Genomic DNA, 15867 nt, shown 5'->3' with positions numbered 1-15867 from the left:
TGATTCCTAAAAATTAGACAAGGCAGGCCTCTAACTTCCCTCAACAAGCAGGAGGCATATTTGATCCCTTAAATGCAGCCTTTCCAGTGTCATAGAGAATGACTAAGTGACCTCCAGTTCTTTCAACCCTGTGATTCAGGAATCCAGAAGAAGAGAGTTGTTGTTATATATACTTATTTTAACCCACAAGGAGTGGTTAGTAGTCATTTGAAAAACCATAAATAGCATTTTGTAATAAGTAGCTATAGAATTTCACTAGGGTCTTTTTCTTTGTTAGATACAACAGACCCCTGAGTATAAGATACAAATTTGGATATTTAATAACCCTCTTTTATAGTGTAACTTTGGTCAAGTCGCCTGGATTTTCAATATATTCTGCAGTGTACACACGCCATTATCTATGGTGTGTTAGCAGATTGTTTGTAAATATCATGTCCCTCTGATCAGAGCCAGAACACAAGGACACTCCCAAAGCCTTAGCACATGAAAAGGAGATAGCGAACGATACGTAAGTAATAGTTTCGTGGTGAGGATGATGTTTACTCTTACGTCACTGGGCTGGCATATGTCTTGGCCCTGGCCCCTTTGCTGCTTGGTCCAGCTGTCAACTAGCAGCCTCGGGACAGTCCTGGACCGGCATCGCTCGAAGCAGAACTGCTCAGTGGGCAACCCCTACCTGGATGTACCAAGGCTCGGCAGGCAGGCCCCTTAGCACCTCAGACAAGGGCCCCTGTGCCACCTCTGAGCCTCTCGCTCTCAGCTGGGATTTCTGCTGCAGCCTGAAGCATGTTACAGTTCTCAGCTCAATCCTCTCAGACCACTCTGCTGTGACTTCTCTGCTCAGCACACACCGGCTTCTGCTTCTGGTTTCTGCTGGTATTTTCTCCTGGCTCTGCCTTTTGCTGGGCCTGTCCAGGGTTTCTGGTGCCAGTCCCTTCTGATGAATCTTCCAGTCTGTTATCCCCCAGGCACATGTCTCTACCCTGGGATAAGGATTAGGTGGGTGAGTGGGGGTTGTTCTTCAGCACAAAGCTTTCGTGTTCCCAGGGGATGTGCTCCCCCCTTCTCCGAGGATGTGAGCACTTTCCAGGCTGGAGGAAGCTTCTGTGAGCCTGTCTTCTCAGGCCTTGAGGCTTAGACAGCATCACCAGGTGATACCTCTTAGTCAGGTTGGCCCTCTCTCCTTGGTCTCAGGTGTGGGCCTACTCTCAGAACCAGGACCAACAGGCCAAATCGTTGACTGCAAAAGGTGGCCCATAAATCACATAAACGCTTTTTTCCACTTTGTGTAATGAAAGTAGGGAAGTAAGCATAGTGTGCTTTCTTACAAAAATGAAGATAGTGCTATTTTTAGTTACTTTTCTAATAGAAAGTATGGGTTTTGCTGAGCCATCCACAAATCTTGCCATGACCAATAGCAAATATTTATAAGGTGGCCAGGATACAGCCTAGATTCTGAAACTCTGAATATACTGGAGAGCTTTTTTTTTTTAGTTGTTGTGGAAACATACACGCCAAAACATTTGCCAACACAACAACATCCACATTTATATTTCAATCACGTTGATTATATTTTTCTGTGCTACCATTATTGCTGTCCTTTTCCAAGGTATCCCCCCACATTAACATAAACTCAGGGCCCCAAACAAAAACTCCCCCTGACCCCTCCTTACCCTTGGTGACCATTAATAATCTTTGGTTTCTGTATATTTGCTTATTTCATGTAAGTGGGAGCATACGGTATTTGTCCTTTTGTGACTGACTTATTTCACTCAGCATAGAGTTTTCAAGCTTCATCCATGTTGTGGCATACATCAGAATGTACTGGAGAGCTTTTAAAAAATGCTGATGCCTGGGCCCCGCCCCAGACTGATTACATCAGAATATTAGGGTAACACGAACACCGCCCCCTCCAAAAACAACACTTGTATTACAGGTGAGGAAACTCAAGTTCAGAGAGGTTAAGTGATGTCGTTTGGGTCCCAGAGGGCTAAGTGGAGAGCCATTGTCCTGGTAGCAAGTTCGTCGCTGCCACAGCTGTCACCCCAAAAGGCTCACTAATACTGTTTGTGGTAGCTCTTGTGCAGCTTTTATGGTGAAATGTTCATGGTCTAAACTCAAACTCTGTTTTACAGCCATCCATTTCAAGGCCAGTACTCAGTGTCAGACATGAAGTTAAGATTCTCACAGTGAGTATTTAGAGAAAATATTGGGAAAACTCGGATGTCTGAATTTATGCCATGTGTTTCATTGCTAATTGGGAATTGTTTTTCTCCACTTGTTAGATTTGTGCTTCAAATAGTAACCAAATATGTGCATGACATTCTCCAGCTCAGCAGTGTGTATGTTTAAAAGTGAAAACACTGTTGTTCCATGGAGAATGGTGTGAACTAATAACAGAATTTGCCATTTGTATTCTGGTGAAATGCTTTCAGCAAATCATGTCTGTCAGGAAGAATTAACCAAACATCCTTAGATCTTTATTTTTTGGTCCATTTTATGTTCTTTTAGAATTTTCTGAAGATTCACATGCTTAAAAAGTCAGTAAATTAATTTATTCATAACCAACTATGAATAATTTAGCTTCTTTTCTCAATGATTCTCATTTGGGATAGTTATAGAGTGGTTACCAGTGGTCACCAGGACTCAGACTGATTATAGTGTGTGTGTGAGAAATTTTTTTTAAATTGAACTTATTGCTTTTATTTCCTTTTCTCAGTTCTGTTCAGAACAGTGAACGTGGCAAAAAAATTGGAAACGTCATGGTCATAACCAGCCGGAATGTTGTGCAAACAGGAAAAGCTGTTGGTAAGGCATGCGTTTAGCCAAGAACAGACTGAAATCGTAATGTATCTATTTTCTGTCTTCAATATGTAGTTGATAAAAACATAAACTAGTAGAGATAGGAGTCCTGGTGGCACAGTGGTTAAAGCTCTTTGCTGCTAACAGAAAAGATCAGCAGTTCGAACCCACCAGCCACTCTGCAGGAGAAAGATGTGGCAGTCTTCTTCCATAAAGATTACAGCCTTGGAAACCCTGTGGGGGAGTTCTGCTCTGTTCTCTAGGGTCGCTGGGAGTCGGAATTGACTTGATGGCAGTGGGTTGTTGTTTTTTGGCAGAGATCTGGGTATCATGTAATAATAATACAAGGTGGTTGAAAACAGGTTTTTTAAATTTTCATTTGTCTTATTTTAGAAAAATTCTTGTGGCACCAGGTATTATCAAAGTTCAGCAAATTTTGCCACATCTAACAGTGACAAAATGGTCTGATGGGTTGGCTGTTCTGTTGTCAGGACTCAAGCCTGACTATGGTTTTTCTCCCCATTGCCTGAGCCCTCCACAGTTCTTTATAAATGGCTGAGACCCATAATAAATTGGGCATTAGGAGCTGCTGTCTCCTAAGGTAGTATCACATGATAAAGAAAGCCAATGAAACCAACAGTCGGTGTTTTGAAAAGATCAACAATATTAATAAAACCTTTCTAGGCTGATGAAGAGAAAGAGAGAGAGACACAAGTCACTAATATTGGAAGTGAAAGGGCTTATCAGTATAGATGTTAGAGAAATTAAAGAGTAATAAAGGAATAATGTGAACAATTTAGTATGCCAACAGATTTGACAGCGTAGATGAGATATACTAATTCCTGGAAAGACTCAAATTACCAAAACCAAGGCAAATAAGAAATAGAAAATCTGAATAGCCCTGTATCTATTAAATTGAATTCAAAATTAAAAACCTTATCACAAAGAAATCTCCAGGCCCAGATGGCTTCACTTAGGAATTCTATCAAACATTGAAGGAAGACATAATACTAATTTTACACAAACTCTTTCAGGAAATAGTAGGTGAGTAATACTCCCCAACCCATTTAATGAAGCCAGTATTACCTCTATAGCAAAGCCAGACAAATGGTAGCATACTATATATACTCTTCCACATCTGTCTTTTTTACTTAGAATATTTTGAATATTGTTCCATATCAGTTAATAGAGAAACTTTTCATTCTTTTAAAACTTTTTATTTTGATATAATTTCAAACTTAAATATCACATTAGTAAAAGGAATTCCCAGGTACCTCAGATTCACCACTTGTTTACAGTTTGCCCCATTTGCTTTGTCATACCAATATTTAAAAATAGTACCCACCTTCCTTAGCTCCTGAGAGAGGTTGATTAACCCTTACTAAAGGTAGTTCAGAAGCCCCAGAACTAGGTAATCTCTATGTAGGAGCCTTCTTAGCTCTGACATTCTGTATACCTAGAGAGTGACAGAGCAGGAGAACTCAACAGACTCCTTTTAAAAAACAAACACAGAACACATAGCCCTATCACTAGGTTTATTTTATTCCAAGGGAATGAAATTTGGTGTATAAGCACTTCATATAGTATTACGCATTTGACTTACTTTGAGTTCTTATTTTTTAATAGAAAAATCCCACTTCGTTATAGGTATATGATGTCAAATGTTAATAAATTTTTAGTGATGTTATTGCTTAGAATTAAATTCTAAAGACAGTTCTCCACACTCTCCTCCTAAAGAATACTGGGAATATATGATTCAACTTAAATAATTTCACTTAGCATCAACTTGTGAGATAATGTTCTTTGAAACAAAATAGACATGTATCCCCTGAACTCTTCTTAAAACCAAAACAATAGTTAGGTTAACTAGTGAAGAATATCTGCCTTGAGCATGGTGTTCTTTTAAGAAGTATCTGTATGGGATGAGACTGACAACAGCAACTCAAAACTTTAGGTAGGAAACTTAGAAGGCAGTGAGTGTGTGTTAATAGGGGAAGATCAATTTGGAAAAGAAGGATGAGAATAGTTGTACAACTTGAAGAATGTTACTGAACTGTACATGTAGAAATTGTTGAATTGATGTGTGTTCTGCTGTGTATATTCTCAACAACAAAAAAATAGAATAAATTATAAAAAAAAAAAAGTCCTGAGGTAGGTAGAGCTCTCTCTGCACATATCTTTGTTTAATGCGACAGAATTTCAGGTGACAAAAGCACATTTTGCTAGAGCAGCCTAAACACCCTTCCCACTGTTTTCAGTTACCAGCTTGTCATTTAGGGTACAGAGGGCACATAGGACCTGTTTTAAGCTCTGCGACTGGTTCTGATGCACAGCCAGGGTGAGAACCACTGGCCTAGCTGTGTGGGTGTTGAGAGAGCAGTTTGCTGAATACCTTTAGAATGCCTAGGAGAGTGGGCTCGTGTACCATGAAATGATCCAGTTTGCTGTTAAGACATGCCCATGGAAAGGGATTTTGAAAATAGAAATTTACATGATATTTTCATAACTATTAACCTACTAGCGTGTTACATTGAATTCACATTTATTACTTAGCATTGGTCTTTGCCTTTCTCTTAACAAAAGTAAGCCGCTTTTCTTTTTGTTTTCCCCTCCTTTCTATCCAGGCCAGTCGGTTGGAGGAGCTTTTTCCAGTGCAAAGACAGCCATGTCTTCATGGCTGTCCACTTTCACCACCTCCACCCCTCAAAGTCTCACCGAGCTGCCCGATGGGAAGCCCTGAGCAAGGTGTCCAGAGGCTGCTGTTGCTTTCTTGGGTTGAAGTGTTCCCTGTCCGTCTGCTGCTCCCACACTATTCCTTGTCACCGGCCATAGGTCCACGGCAGGGGACCCAGATGCCGACCTGTTTACACGAACAGTTGCCCTCTTGTCAAGTGAATGTCACCGGATGCTGAAAGATGAAATCACAACCATTGCAGGGACGGTTTCCAGGTTGGGGTTTAATTTGACTACTTTTATTTCAGTCTGAGCCTGATTAAAACACACAAGGAAATGAACCTTGTAATGAATTTTGAGTTCTGATATCATACATTTGTTTACTTTAGAAAAGTTTGTACTTATGTAAATTGTGTTTTGTTTTGCTGTTTAAGTACCCACATGGTCACTGTAATTTATATTTGCTAAAATTAAGTTATATTACTATTTTAATTTTTCTAAGATTAGCCCTAAAATGTGCTTATAAGGTTAAGGGGCCACAGAGCCCAACCCTTTTTGCTGAGTTATCTAAGATTTTGTTTGTTTATTTGCTACTCACAAAACACATTTGTCGATTCCCTTCCTCCCAGAAACGTAAAAGTCAGAGTGTGGTAGCTCTGAGGTTTTTAACTTGTTCTTTGCAAGTTCTTAAAAACTTACTAGGAGGCATCAAGGAATGTCACTATGCTTTCTTTCTTGTCCTAAGTGTGCAAGTAGGTGTGCAGAGAAATAGCATACTGATGGTTATAATGGTGTTCACACAGTTTAACATGAATGTGTGTATAGGGCAATATTTTAAAAGCCCTGTATGTTAGTTTTGTCAATTCTAGTCATGTCGCAATGTTTTACAAGCGTTTTTTAATCCAAAGTTTGTGCCTTCTAATTTCTTCTTTTGAATAGTTTTCTTTTGGGCGTTTACAGACAGGTTTTCTCTTAGTCTTATTCTTCATAAAGCTTCTCAAGGCGCTTGGCCTTCCTGCTTCCCTAACTGAAAATCCTCTATAATCAGTCCCCATCCCCCTCTCAAAGTATTTATAAAAGAAAAGCAAGATGACCCATAAATATTAAATAGAAATCCCATCTTAGCACAAATTTAGAAAAGCAAGAGGAAACAGAAGAAAACTATAGCCTCACATCAGCTGTCTGTGTCACAAAGGACATCTGGCTTCCTGCTAGACACAAGCCCGTGTGCGCTATCTACTGATGGTTTTACACAGCTGGACCTCGTGTGCTGCCATGCTGAGCTCTCATTCACTTTTCCAGGGGACTTTGGATGGATGTTCTCAGGGAGTACTTACGGGGGACAGACTGCCTTTTCAGTAACAAAGGATACTTGGAGAATACATTGTGAGTAAAATCTACATATGCTATAAAGAGTATTGTGAAAATGAGGGGTCTAATTAAGAAGGACACTGATTATATGTATTCCCTATGAAATGTTTCTGTTAAGAAGCAAATCCTCCTGGGGAGTGTCAAATGGACATAGGGACATAATACTAAATATCCCTACAATTTCCAATTTGTGTTTTAACACAACTGCAGCAAATCTAAGAGCATACTTCCATTTGTGCATAATAACTCAAGAATGCAGTGATGATAAATTAATGGACTTAATGTGAGAACTCCATTAACTCCACTTCTGCTAGGAAACTTAACCTTCTCAGGAAATATTTGAAGAGGAGAAAGTAATACCAAACAGAACTTTAAAAGGTACTTTAATCAGTGTTGCACTGAAACTGTAAGAATTCATGCTAACATCTTGTTTCATGAGGCCACGTTGTTAGTTGTGTGTGATCGTGTACTAGTGTGCAGTTGGCTACCTTTTGACCCTCAAGTTCAGAGTGCGAGGGGCACTGTGAGGGGTCACCAGCAAGCTGCTGGTTTGTCACGTTGTTTGTACTGTTTCACGATTGAGTAAACTCCATTCTCACTCTTTGAAAGCAGTCCAACCCGTACTTTGGAATCCCGCTGAAATAAAAATAATTACATGAAATTTAGCTATGCTTTAGTACCACTTGTTCCCTATTTGAATATACACTTTAATTGAACATTCTATTAATATTTCTAGTCAAGAGTTCACCTTTTAAAGTGATCCTTTAACTGATTTCTAACATGAAATGAATATTTTGGAAGATAGAACTTTCATCATAGAAATGGCAAAAAGACCACACCTCTGTTTCCTTCAGGTTCTGGGAGGTGTTGGAAGTTTTCAGGAATTACAGACAATTACATTGTTGGCAAGGGCCCTAGGACAGCCAGCACAGTTGAAGGCAGGAAGCCTGACCCCTTGTCCTTGAATGTGCACAGTTCAGGCATGGGTTCCAGGCTCTGGCTTAGTGGCCAGCCCAGAAGCAGTAGCTTCCCTCCAAACACTGGCTTTTTGAGCCATCAGCACGACCCCTGGACCATCTTCTGACTGTATCACTGGGAGAGGTATGTGTTTTGGTGGCCACACTTACTCCAGTGCTTCCCAAGGCTTTTGTATTTAAGAACTGAGTATTTATAAACAGGATAGGCCTAAGGGACCCAGGGTCAGCTAGACTTCCTTGTGGCATGCCAGGCACACAGACTGCGTCTATAGTGTGATTGCTGTCCAGGTGACTTAAAAATGGTGTTTGGAAAAAGTACCTGGTTTACTTTGATTTCTACTAGGCACTATAGTGACAGTGACATAGGTAAGGAGGAGAGAATCAACACTACTCGGTGCCATGGGCTAAGTGAATTGAAAAACGTTGAATGTCTGATTAAGGCATATTTTGCTCATGTAACCAGTATGAGCAGTCCCCCCTAAAAGTCCATTAGTGACACACTAGGCCCAAAGGTTTGAAACTATTCTCATCTAGTTTTTGCTTAAAGAAACACAGCAGCAATATACTTTGTCAGCAAGCCAGAGTATATGACATAACTTCAACCTTATCTTGCTTTCCAAGTTCTGTATTAAGCATTTAAATTTTTTTAGAAAGCCAAGGAGAAAGCAAATAAGGAAGGGAGAGGAAAAATGAAAAGACATTGCAAGGCTGAGGAATAAAGCACTTAAAATCTGAATGAAAATATTTTGAGAGCAGTATTTAATGTGCTAAAGGTTATAAAAATTAGAAATTAAAGTTTTAACTTGACAGTTTCAAGTTTTAAAATGAAGCTACAACATTTTTTCCTTGGCAGGCAGGTTTTACTTTTACTTGCTATTTTGTGGAGAAAAGTTTTGTGAAAGTTATTGCCTATGTTACGTTTCCTTCTGGTGCTGGTGACAAGTTTGGGAGCACTCAGCTCTGCAAGGGGCTGATGTACTGATGGATCCCTGGCCGCTTGAACCTTAACCGTTTTAGCCTGTTGTCTGTCAGGGAGTTGGTTGGGACTCTTGGAGTGCATCACTATGGATTCCCTGGTCCCTTGGTCACAGATGGCACTGATATCCATGGCTTTTCCACCCAGGTCCTTGGTAGCCTTTAAACACGGTAGAGAATACAGCCTGCATTTCTAGAAGATAATCGTCATTCCATGTAGCATAATGTGCTGCTAGGAGTTTTCTCATTCCAAGTCTTTGGACTTCATAACATTGGAATCGTTTTTTCATAATTTCCAACATTCCATAAATATTTGTCAAGGACAGAGAAAAGGAATGAGGATCCTTATTCTTTTCATATAAATAACTTTGTACACATGACTTCCTGCTTACATTATGAAGAAACTAGCTCCCTTGTATGGTAACTCCAAAATTAAAAGATTATGCACGTATAAGGGTTAGATATATTTTGTAAAAACTCTGATGCATTTGTATTTCTGTGCTGTTCTGAAGTTTACCTTTTTACTTACATTAATTAAAGATATAGAAACTATATATTTAAATCATGTAAATGGGACACAGTTTAGGGTTTTTGTTTTTTTTTTCCAATCTTATTTTTCATCAGCTTTTCAAACACACAGAGTATGCTGCTTAAATTTTTTGTGTGTGTGCAGTATAAACATTTGAATATTTTAGTCAGGTACTGAGCCAGAAAAGGTATTTGAAGTTTTCAAAAAGCTTCTGTGATTAGAAAACATTGTTTTTAATATTAATAATTTATAGCTGGAAAATAGGATGAAGACTTCTGTGTTTCAGGCTCCTTGGTCATTAGTTCCTAAATTTAGGAAGTATTTAATTAAAGAGTTGGTGAAGGCATTTAATGGTTACAAAAATAGTTCAAATATTTGGGATTAAAGGCTTTCCACAAACCGTTTCTAAGGAAGTTTAGCTGCGGCACATGTTTCGATCAGAAAAGTAGTTTCTCTTTGCTGTAGTAGTTTTATAATTTTTACTAGTTCTTTGTTGTCATTTGTTTTAAAAAAATGTTAAAATATAAATCACGTCTAATCATACTGAATTGTAAAACTTCTACCATATCTTTATTTTGAGAATAAAATTGTCTTGTTTGTCCTGCCTACAGTTGTACCTGACCTGTCTTTCTAGAAGTATTCTGCATATTGTCAGTGTGATTTCTAGCTGCTTCACAGTTGGACAGCAGTATTAAGCAACCAGTACACAGAATGAACTAAAGGAATCAGCGCTCATTTAATCTCTCATTTTGGCATTGCTTACAATGTGGTGTCTCAGCTTTTAAGGGGGTGACCCCCTCAGGGTGGGTGCGTGAGCCCACCAACCTCTGTGGACTGCTAAGTGCTGGGTGCTGAACACAGTACAAGCAAACAGAGGTTGGTCCTGTGATAGTATTTTGTCACATGCTTCACCGGCAGAACCTCCCAGGGCATAGGACATTGTCCCTAGCAGCCCATTTTTCCACCTGGACTGGTGCAGTGAGTTCAGGGGAGTTGGGCTGATCAAGGGAGAAGACAGCATGATGAGATGGCAGTATTGCACAACAAACTGTTTATTGGGGCTGATGCATTTACAGCTTCATGGGGTGAGGAGGACAGCAGGAAGTCCGCCAGTGCAGGAGCCACCATAATGGGAAGAGAGCAAGGAAACTCCCAGGGAAGAGGAAAAGGGGTGAGGCTTACATGTGCCTGGGTGATGTCCTGCAGCAAGGTGGGGAGTGGCTGGGTCAGAGAACTCCAAAGGACAACTACAGGTTTTATCTTATCTGTGGCCAGCAGATGTTGGGTGCAGTTTCACGGGGTGGGGGTGGGGGATGGGGCGAAGTATATAAAGCAGGCAGGCTGTAAGTGACTAAATAATCTGTTTAAAACAATTGAATGTGTACAAATTTGAGTATGGTACTGGTGGGCTTTTTGGGGGCTAGCAGGCCTCAGCTTTCTATAAGGAAGTAGGCAACCTGGGGGTAATACAGGAAGGTCATCTTTGGCTCATTTGTATAACAACTGGTAAGCTTCAAAATAGCCATTGATACTTCTAGTGAAGACTTCTAGCACATTTTCATAGATATTTGCATGTACCGTGGTTCCCTGAAAACTAATTACCCCTTTTTTTGTTGTTGTTGTTCTATAAAACAGTGGCTTTGTTGGAACCCTCCTCCATTGCTGGGAATGTAAAATGGTATAGCCATTGTGGAAAATAGTTTGGCGGTTCCTCAAAAAATTAAAGGTAGAATTACCATATGACCCAGCAGTTCCACTCCTAAATATATACCAGAGAGGCTTGAAAGCAGGGACTCAAACAGGTACTTGTACACCAGTGTTAATTACAGCATTATTTACAGTAGACAGAAGGTGGAAGCAACACAAGTGCCTCAACAGATGAATGGATAAACAAAATGTATGTACCTACAGTGGGATACATACATACCAAAAAAAACCAAAACCAAATCCGTTGCAGTCAGCTTGATTCCGACTCATAGCAACCCTTTTGGTTAGCAGTTGAGCTCTTAACCAGTGTGCCTCCAGGGCTCCATACATACATACAGTGGGGTGTTAATCAACCATAAATAGAAATGGCATTCTGATACATGCTACAATATGGATGAACCTTGAAAACATTATGCTGAGTGAAATAAGTCAGACACCAAAAGACAAATATTGTATGATCTCACTTACATGAAATAGAATAAGGCACATGTATAGAGACCAAAGTTTATTATCGATTACTGAGGGAGGGGGGAATAGAGAGTTACTGTTTAAGGTATACTGGGTTTATGTTTAGGGTGATAAAAAAATTTTTTTGGAAATAGTGACGGTTGCACAACATGGCAAATGTGATTAATGTGACTGAATTGCACACTTCAGAATGACTGAAACAGCAATTTTTTTGTGATATTTTACCACAATTTTTTAAAAAACACACAAAACAAGTGGCTTTGTAACGTGCTTCGCAGAAGACGAAAACTAACTTCTTTACCCCTTGGAATTTATGCTTAGTTGGGTGATGGTGCAGGTTAAGTGTACGTTACCAGTGTTCTTAACATGGACTGTCACAGCCTGCAGCTGCAGAGATGACTGAGGGCAGTAGAACTCGGCACCCGCGACATCGCCTTCCCTTCCCTGGTGGCCTGCTGCAACTCAGCTTCAGGCTCTGCTGGGGTAATGTCATGGCGAAGCTTTACTTCCCAGGTAAGAGCTGCCTGCTCTTCATGCTGACGGGATCGAAGTTGCAAAAATTAAATCTGGTGACATCTGGAAGGAGAGTGGTTATGGAGCCAGGTCTTTCCAAGGAACAACCCTTTGTGGAAAAGGACTTAATGTCTGCCCAAGCTGGCATGATGTGCACGGGGTCGGGAACCACACTTGCAGCAGGACTGATCTGTCCAACTTCACCATCCGCAAGTCCCCAGCCGACTTTTAGGCCAGGTGACTGACAGCCCACTCCAGTTGAGTGCTAAGGTCTAGTCACCCAGAACGTGATCATGGATTAAGAAAGAGGATGTTGTGAGCACCTAAAAAGCCTTGCCCCCTGAGCCTCTCCCAGATCAGAGCCTCTTCCCTCTCCCAGACATATCTGGTATTCTGACTTTTGCGATCATCATTTCTTCATAATTTACCTCCTATTTCCTACGTATGTATCCCAAACAATATAGTTTGGTTTTGGTCTGGGGCTTTTTGCCTGATTTTCAGCCTATGTAAATGGAATCACAGCATCTGTGTTCTTTTTATGTCTTTTTCTGCTCAGTTTTGTTTTTTAGGAGCTCATGCACTTTCGTTGCTATGTAATGTTTTCCCCTTGTATGGCTATACCAGTTTATGCAGTCTGTTGTAGGTGGACATTGGGTTGCTTCTGGTTGGGGGCTAATGTGACAGCAGTGCTGCTCTGACATAAATGTGGGAGTGGAGCTGTGGGCAGTAAGCATATGCAGGTCTTCAGCCTTTTTGGTTAATTTGTTTCCAAGGTGAGGCTACCATTTTACACTCCCACCAGCAGCATGTGAGAATTCCCACTGCTTCACGTTGTCTCCAACACTTGGTACTAACATCTTGCCCATCTGGTGGCTATGAAATGGTATCGTTGTGGTTTTAATTTGCATAACCCTGAGTACTAATAAGATGGAGTACTTTTTCATTTCTTTATTAGCCATTTGGATTTCCACTTTTGTGAAATGCCTATTCAAGCTTTTACCTATTTTTCTGTTAGGTTGTCTGTCAATATCTTGTTTATGTGGGTTTGTGTGTGTGTGTGTGTGTGTGTGTGTGTGTATTCTGGATACTATTTCTTTATCAGGTTATGTGTGTTGCAGATATTCTGTAGCTTATTTTTATTCTTTATGGTGTCTTGATGAATAGAGTTCCTAATGTGGTCAATAGAAAAGAGGAAGACCCTCCAGGAGATGGATTGACACAGTGGCTGCAGTAGTGGGCTCAAACATAGCAATGATTATGAGGATGGCACAGGACCTAGCAGTGTTTCATTCTGTTGTACAAGGAGTCGACGGCAACAATGTAGTCAATTGGTCAGTCTTTCCCGTTATGATTAGAGTTTCTTGTGTCTTATTTTAAACCCTTCTCTACCTCCAGATCATAAGGATGTTCTCTAAAGGTTTTTTAGTTTTTGCCTTTCACATTTAGGACTTTATTTACCTGTTTTTTAGAGTAGTGTAAAGCTGGCGTCTAATTTCATTTTTTCCCCATATAGATAGTTTTGCCACTTATTTGAACAAATAAGGACCCTGTTTAACCTACCTTTTCTTAACCACTGTGACTTCATACAAAGACATTTTAATACCAAAATATGGGAAGAACATAGATTCTGAATAAAGGAGATGCTTTTAAATCAACTATTTGAGTTGTACTAATTTAATTTGGCCATGTTTTTCTCCTTTTGTTACAGGCCTGGGCAAACTTAGCTTTGCCTCATCACCAGTTCATGGAGAATGATGAAGGAACCTTATTTTTGTACTCTAAAGTCCAACAATCACATTATTTTCCAGGTATCTCCTGAACTGTCCTGGGCAGCCATAAACCCTGAGGGCCTTTGACCCTGCACTAGAAACTCACACTGGCCTCCAGAGACCCAAGACTTACACATTGTCTTAGTTATCTAGTGCTGCTATAACAGAAATACCACAAGTGGATGGCTTCAACAAAGAGAAATTTATTCTCTTATAGTCTAGTAGGCTACAAGTCCAAATTCAGGGCATCAGCTCCAGGGGAAGCCTTTCTCTCTGTTGGCTCTGGAGGAAGGTCCTTGTCATCAGCCTTCCCTTGGTCTGGAAGCATCTCAGTGCAGGAACCTCAGGTCCAAAGGACACACTTTGCTCCCGGCACTGCTTTCTTGGTGGTACAAGGTCCCCACATCTCTACTGGCTTTTCCCTTTTATATCTCAAAAGAGATTGGCTTAAGACACTATCTAGTAGATTTCATCAGTATAACTGCCACTAATCCATCTCATTACATCATAGTGATAGAATTTACAACACATAGGGAAATCACCTCAGATTATGAAATGGTAGACAATCATACAATACTGGGAATCATGACCTAGCCAAGTTAACAGATGTTTTTGGGGTACACAGTTCAATCTGTGACACACATCTTTGGCTACTTGCACTGGAAAAGCACTCTTAAAGCTAACCAAAGTCCCTCTCACTGCGTTTTTCCCCTCTCACTGCATTTTAAACCCTGCCTTCTCTCCCAACAAGTGTTTGAGTATCTTCGATGTGCCGTGCATAGTACGTGAGACACAGAGTCTCTGGCCGTCTTGAAGCTTGCAGTTCCGCGGGGGGTGATGGGCAGATAGAAGAGGGTACGCAGGGAGTGCTGAGTTGAGCAGGGTGCTGTGTGAGCCCATCATGGGCAGCCAGTAGCCCTTTGGCAGGATGAGAAGGTGTCTCTTCTGGGAGCCTAAGTTGAGACCTAGAGACTGAGTGAGAATTAGTGGATAAGGAGGGGGTGTAGAGAGGTTGTAAGATAATAAGGGCTCCAGAGAGCGGGAATAGCACTGGCAAGGACTTGGAAGCAAAAAAAGGAATGTTGCTTGAGGGAACCAAACGTCCACTGGTGTGGATAGAACCTACGACACGGGGGCAATAGGCATGAGATGAGGCTGGAAAAGGAAGGCCTGATCCAAAGGAGAGAACTTTATCAGCCGGTTGAAGGAATGTGGACTTGATCTAAAAAGCAGCGGGAGAACCTTGAAGGATTTCCTGTGGCAAGGGGCCGATTCAGTGCTTTGTTTTAGAACGTCCATTCAGGAGAGGAACACCGCTGCATTTGCTTCGCCCTTAGCTTCAGATTCACTGATGTTTCCCAGCTGGCCTTTTCTGAACTCATTAACCACCCCTTTCCCTTCTTCCTTGGCCCAGTCTCAAAGCTTTCCACCAACCTTAAGTCATATTTGCCCCAAACATAAGAGACCAGCTTTTAACACCCAAGAACAAAACTCCTGTGGCATGACCCTCAGTCAGAATCCAGTGACTGTGAGAGCATTTGTTTTCCTTTGATTTCGCCAGAGATCAGGTTAGTTAGCGTGAGCTGTTAATGAAAAGAAGCTGTGAAGTGACTGGGCAGTGGGAGAAGTCACTCTCTTTGGCAGAGTGGAGACCCAAGAGACACATGTTGATGTGTTCAAACTTGGATAAAGCTCGCTTTTTCTTCCTGTAGTTGGCAAGCAGGAAGTAGTTTGCATACTCAAAAAAGTCCATCTGCAGCTAACATCTGGATTTTCACTTATATTCCATCCAATCCATGGAATTTCTTTTTCCCGATCAACTTTACCAGATGGACCATGTGCTTGCTCTGGGGAATGATTAAGTCAAAGTAGGACAATGGAGACTTTGAAAAGTAGCCTTTCCACCTGCCTCCTACTGGCTCTGCCCTAGAAAACAGTCACTCGGCAGCACTTCCTAGAAACCACTGAGACAGAAGTTAAACTACACCATCCCTGGCTACAATAACTGTCAACTGGTTCTTTGTACAAGATCAGCCACTGAGAAACCAAAGCCTCTGTGCCCTCAATATGCCATTCACTCTCA

At 40.9% G+C, this 15867-nt stretch overlaps 1 protein-coding gene across 4 annotated transcripts in view; it reads left to right on the top strand.

Moving 5' to 3' along the window:
- AVL9 (AVL9 cell migration associated) overlaps nt 1-9400 on the top strand; it is a 65998-nt gene extending 56598 nt beyond the window's left edge. For 2 of the 4 annotated variants that reach the window (XM_023739599.1, XM_004385320.2), the window contains 3 exons: nt 2136-2189; nt 2720-2808; nt 5427-9400. In XM_023739599.1, coding sequence (XP_023595367.1) covers nt 2136-2189; nt 2720-2808; nt 5427-5542 — 259 coding nt within the window. In that variant the 3' untranslated portion in view covers nt 5543-9400. Of the gene's footprint in view, nt 1-2135; nt 2190-2719 lie in introns of all 4 variants that reach the window. The other 2 variants (XR_002825445.1, XM_023739601.1) reach the window with 2 other exon arrangements.
- Nucleotides 9401-15867: the final 6467 nt, after the last annotated feature.

The sequence above is a fragment of the Trichechus manatus genome, unplaced genomic scaffold (assembly GCF_000243295.1).
Source record: "Trichechus manatus latirostris isolate Lorelei unplaced genomic scaffold, TriManLat1.0 scaffold00137, whole genome shotgun sequence".
Classification (NCBI taxonomy): Eukaryota; Metazoa; Chordata; class Mammalia; order Sirenia; family Trichechidae; genus Trichechus; species Trichechus manatus.
This window is presented reverse-complemented; position numbering and strand designations above follow the sequence as displayed.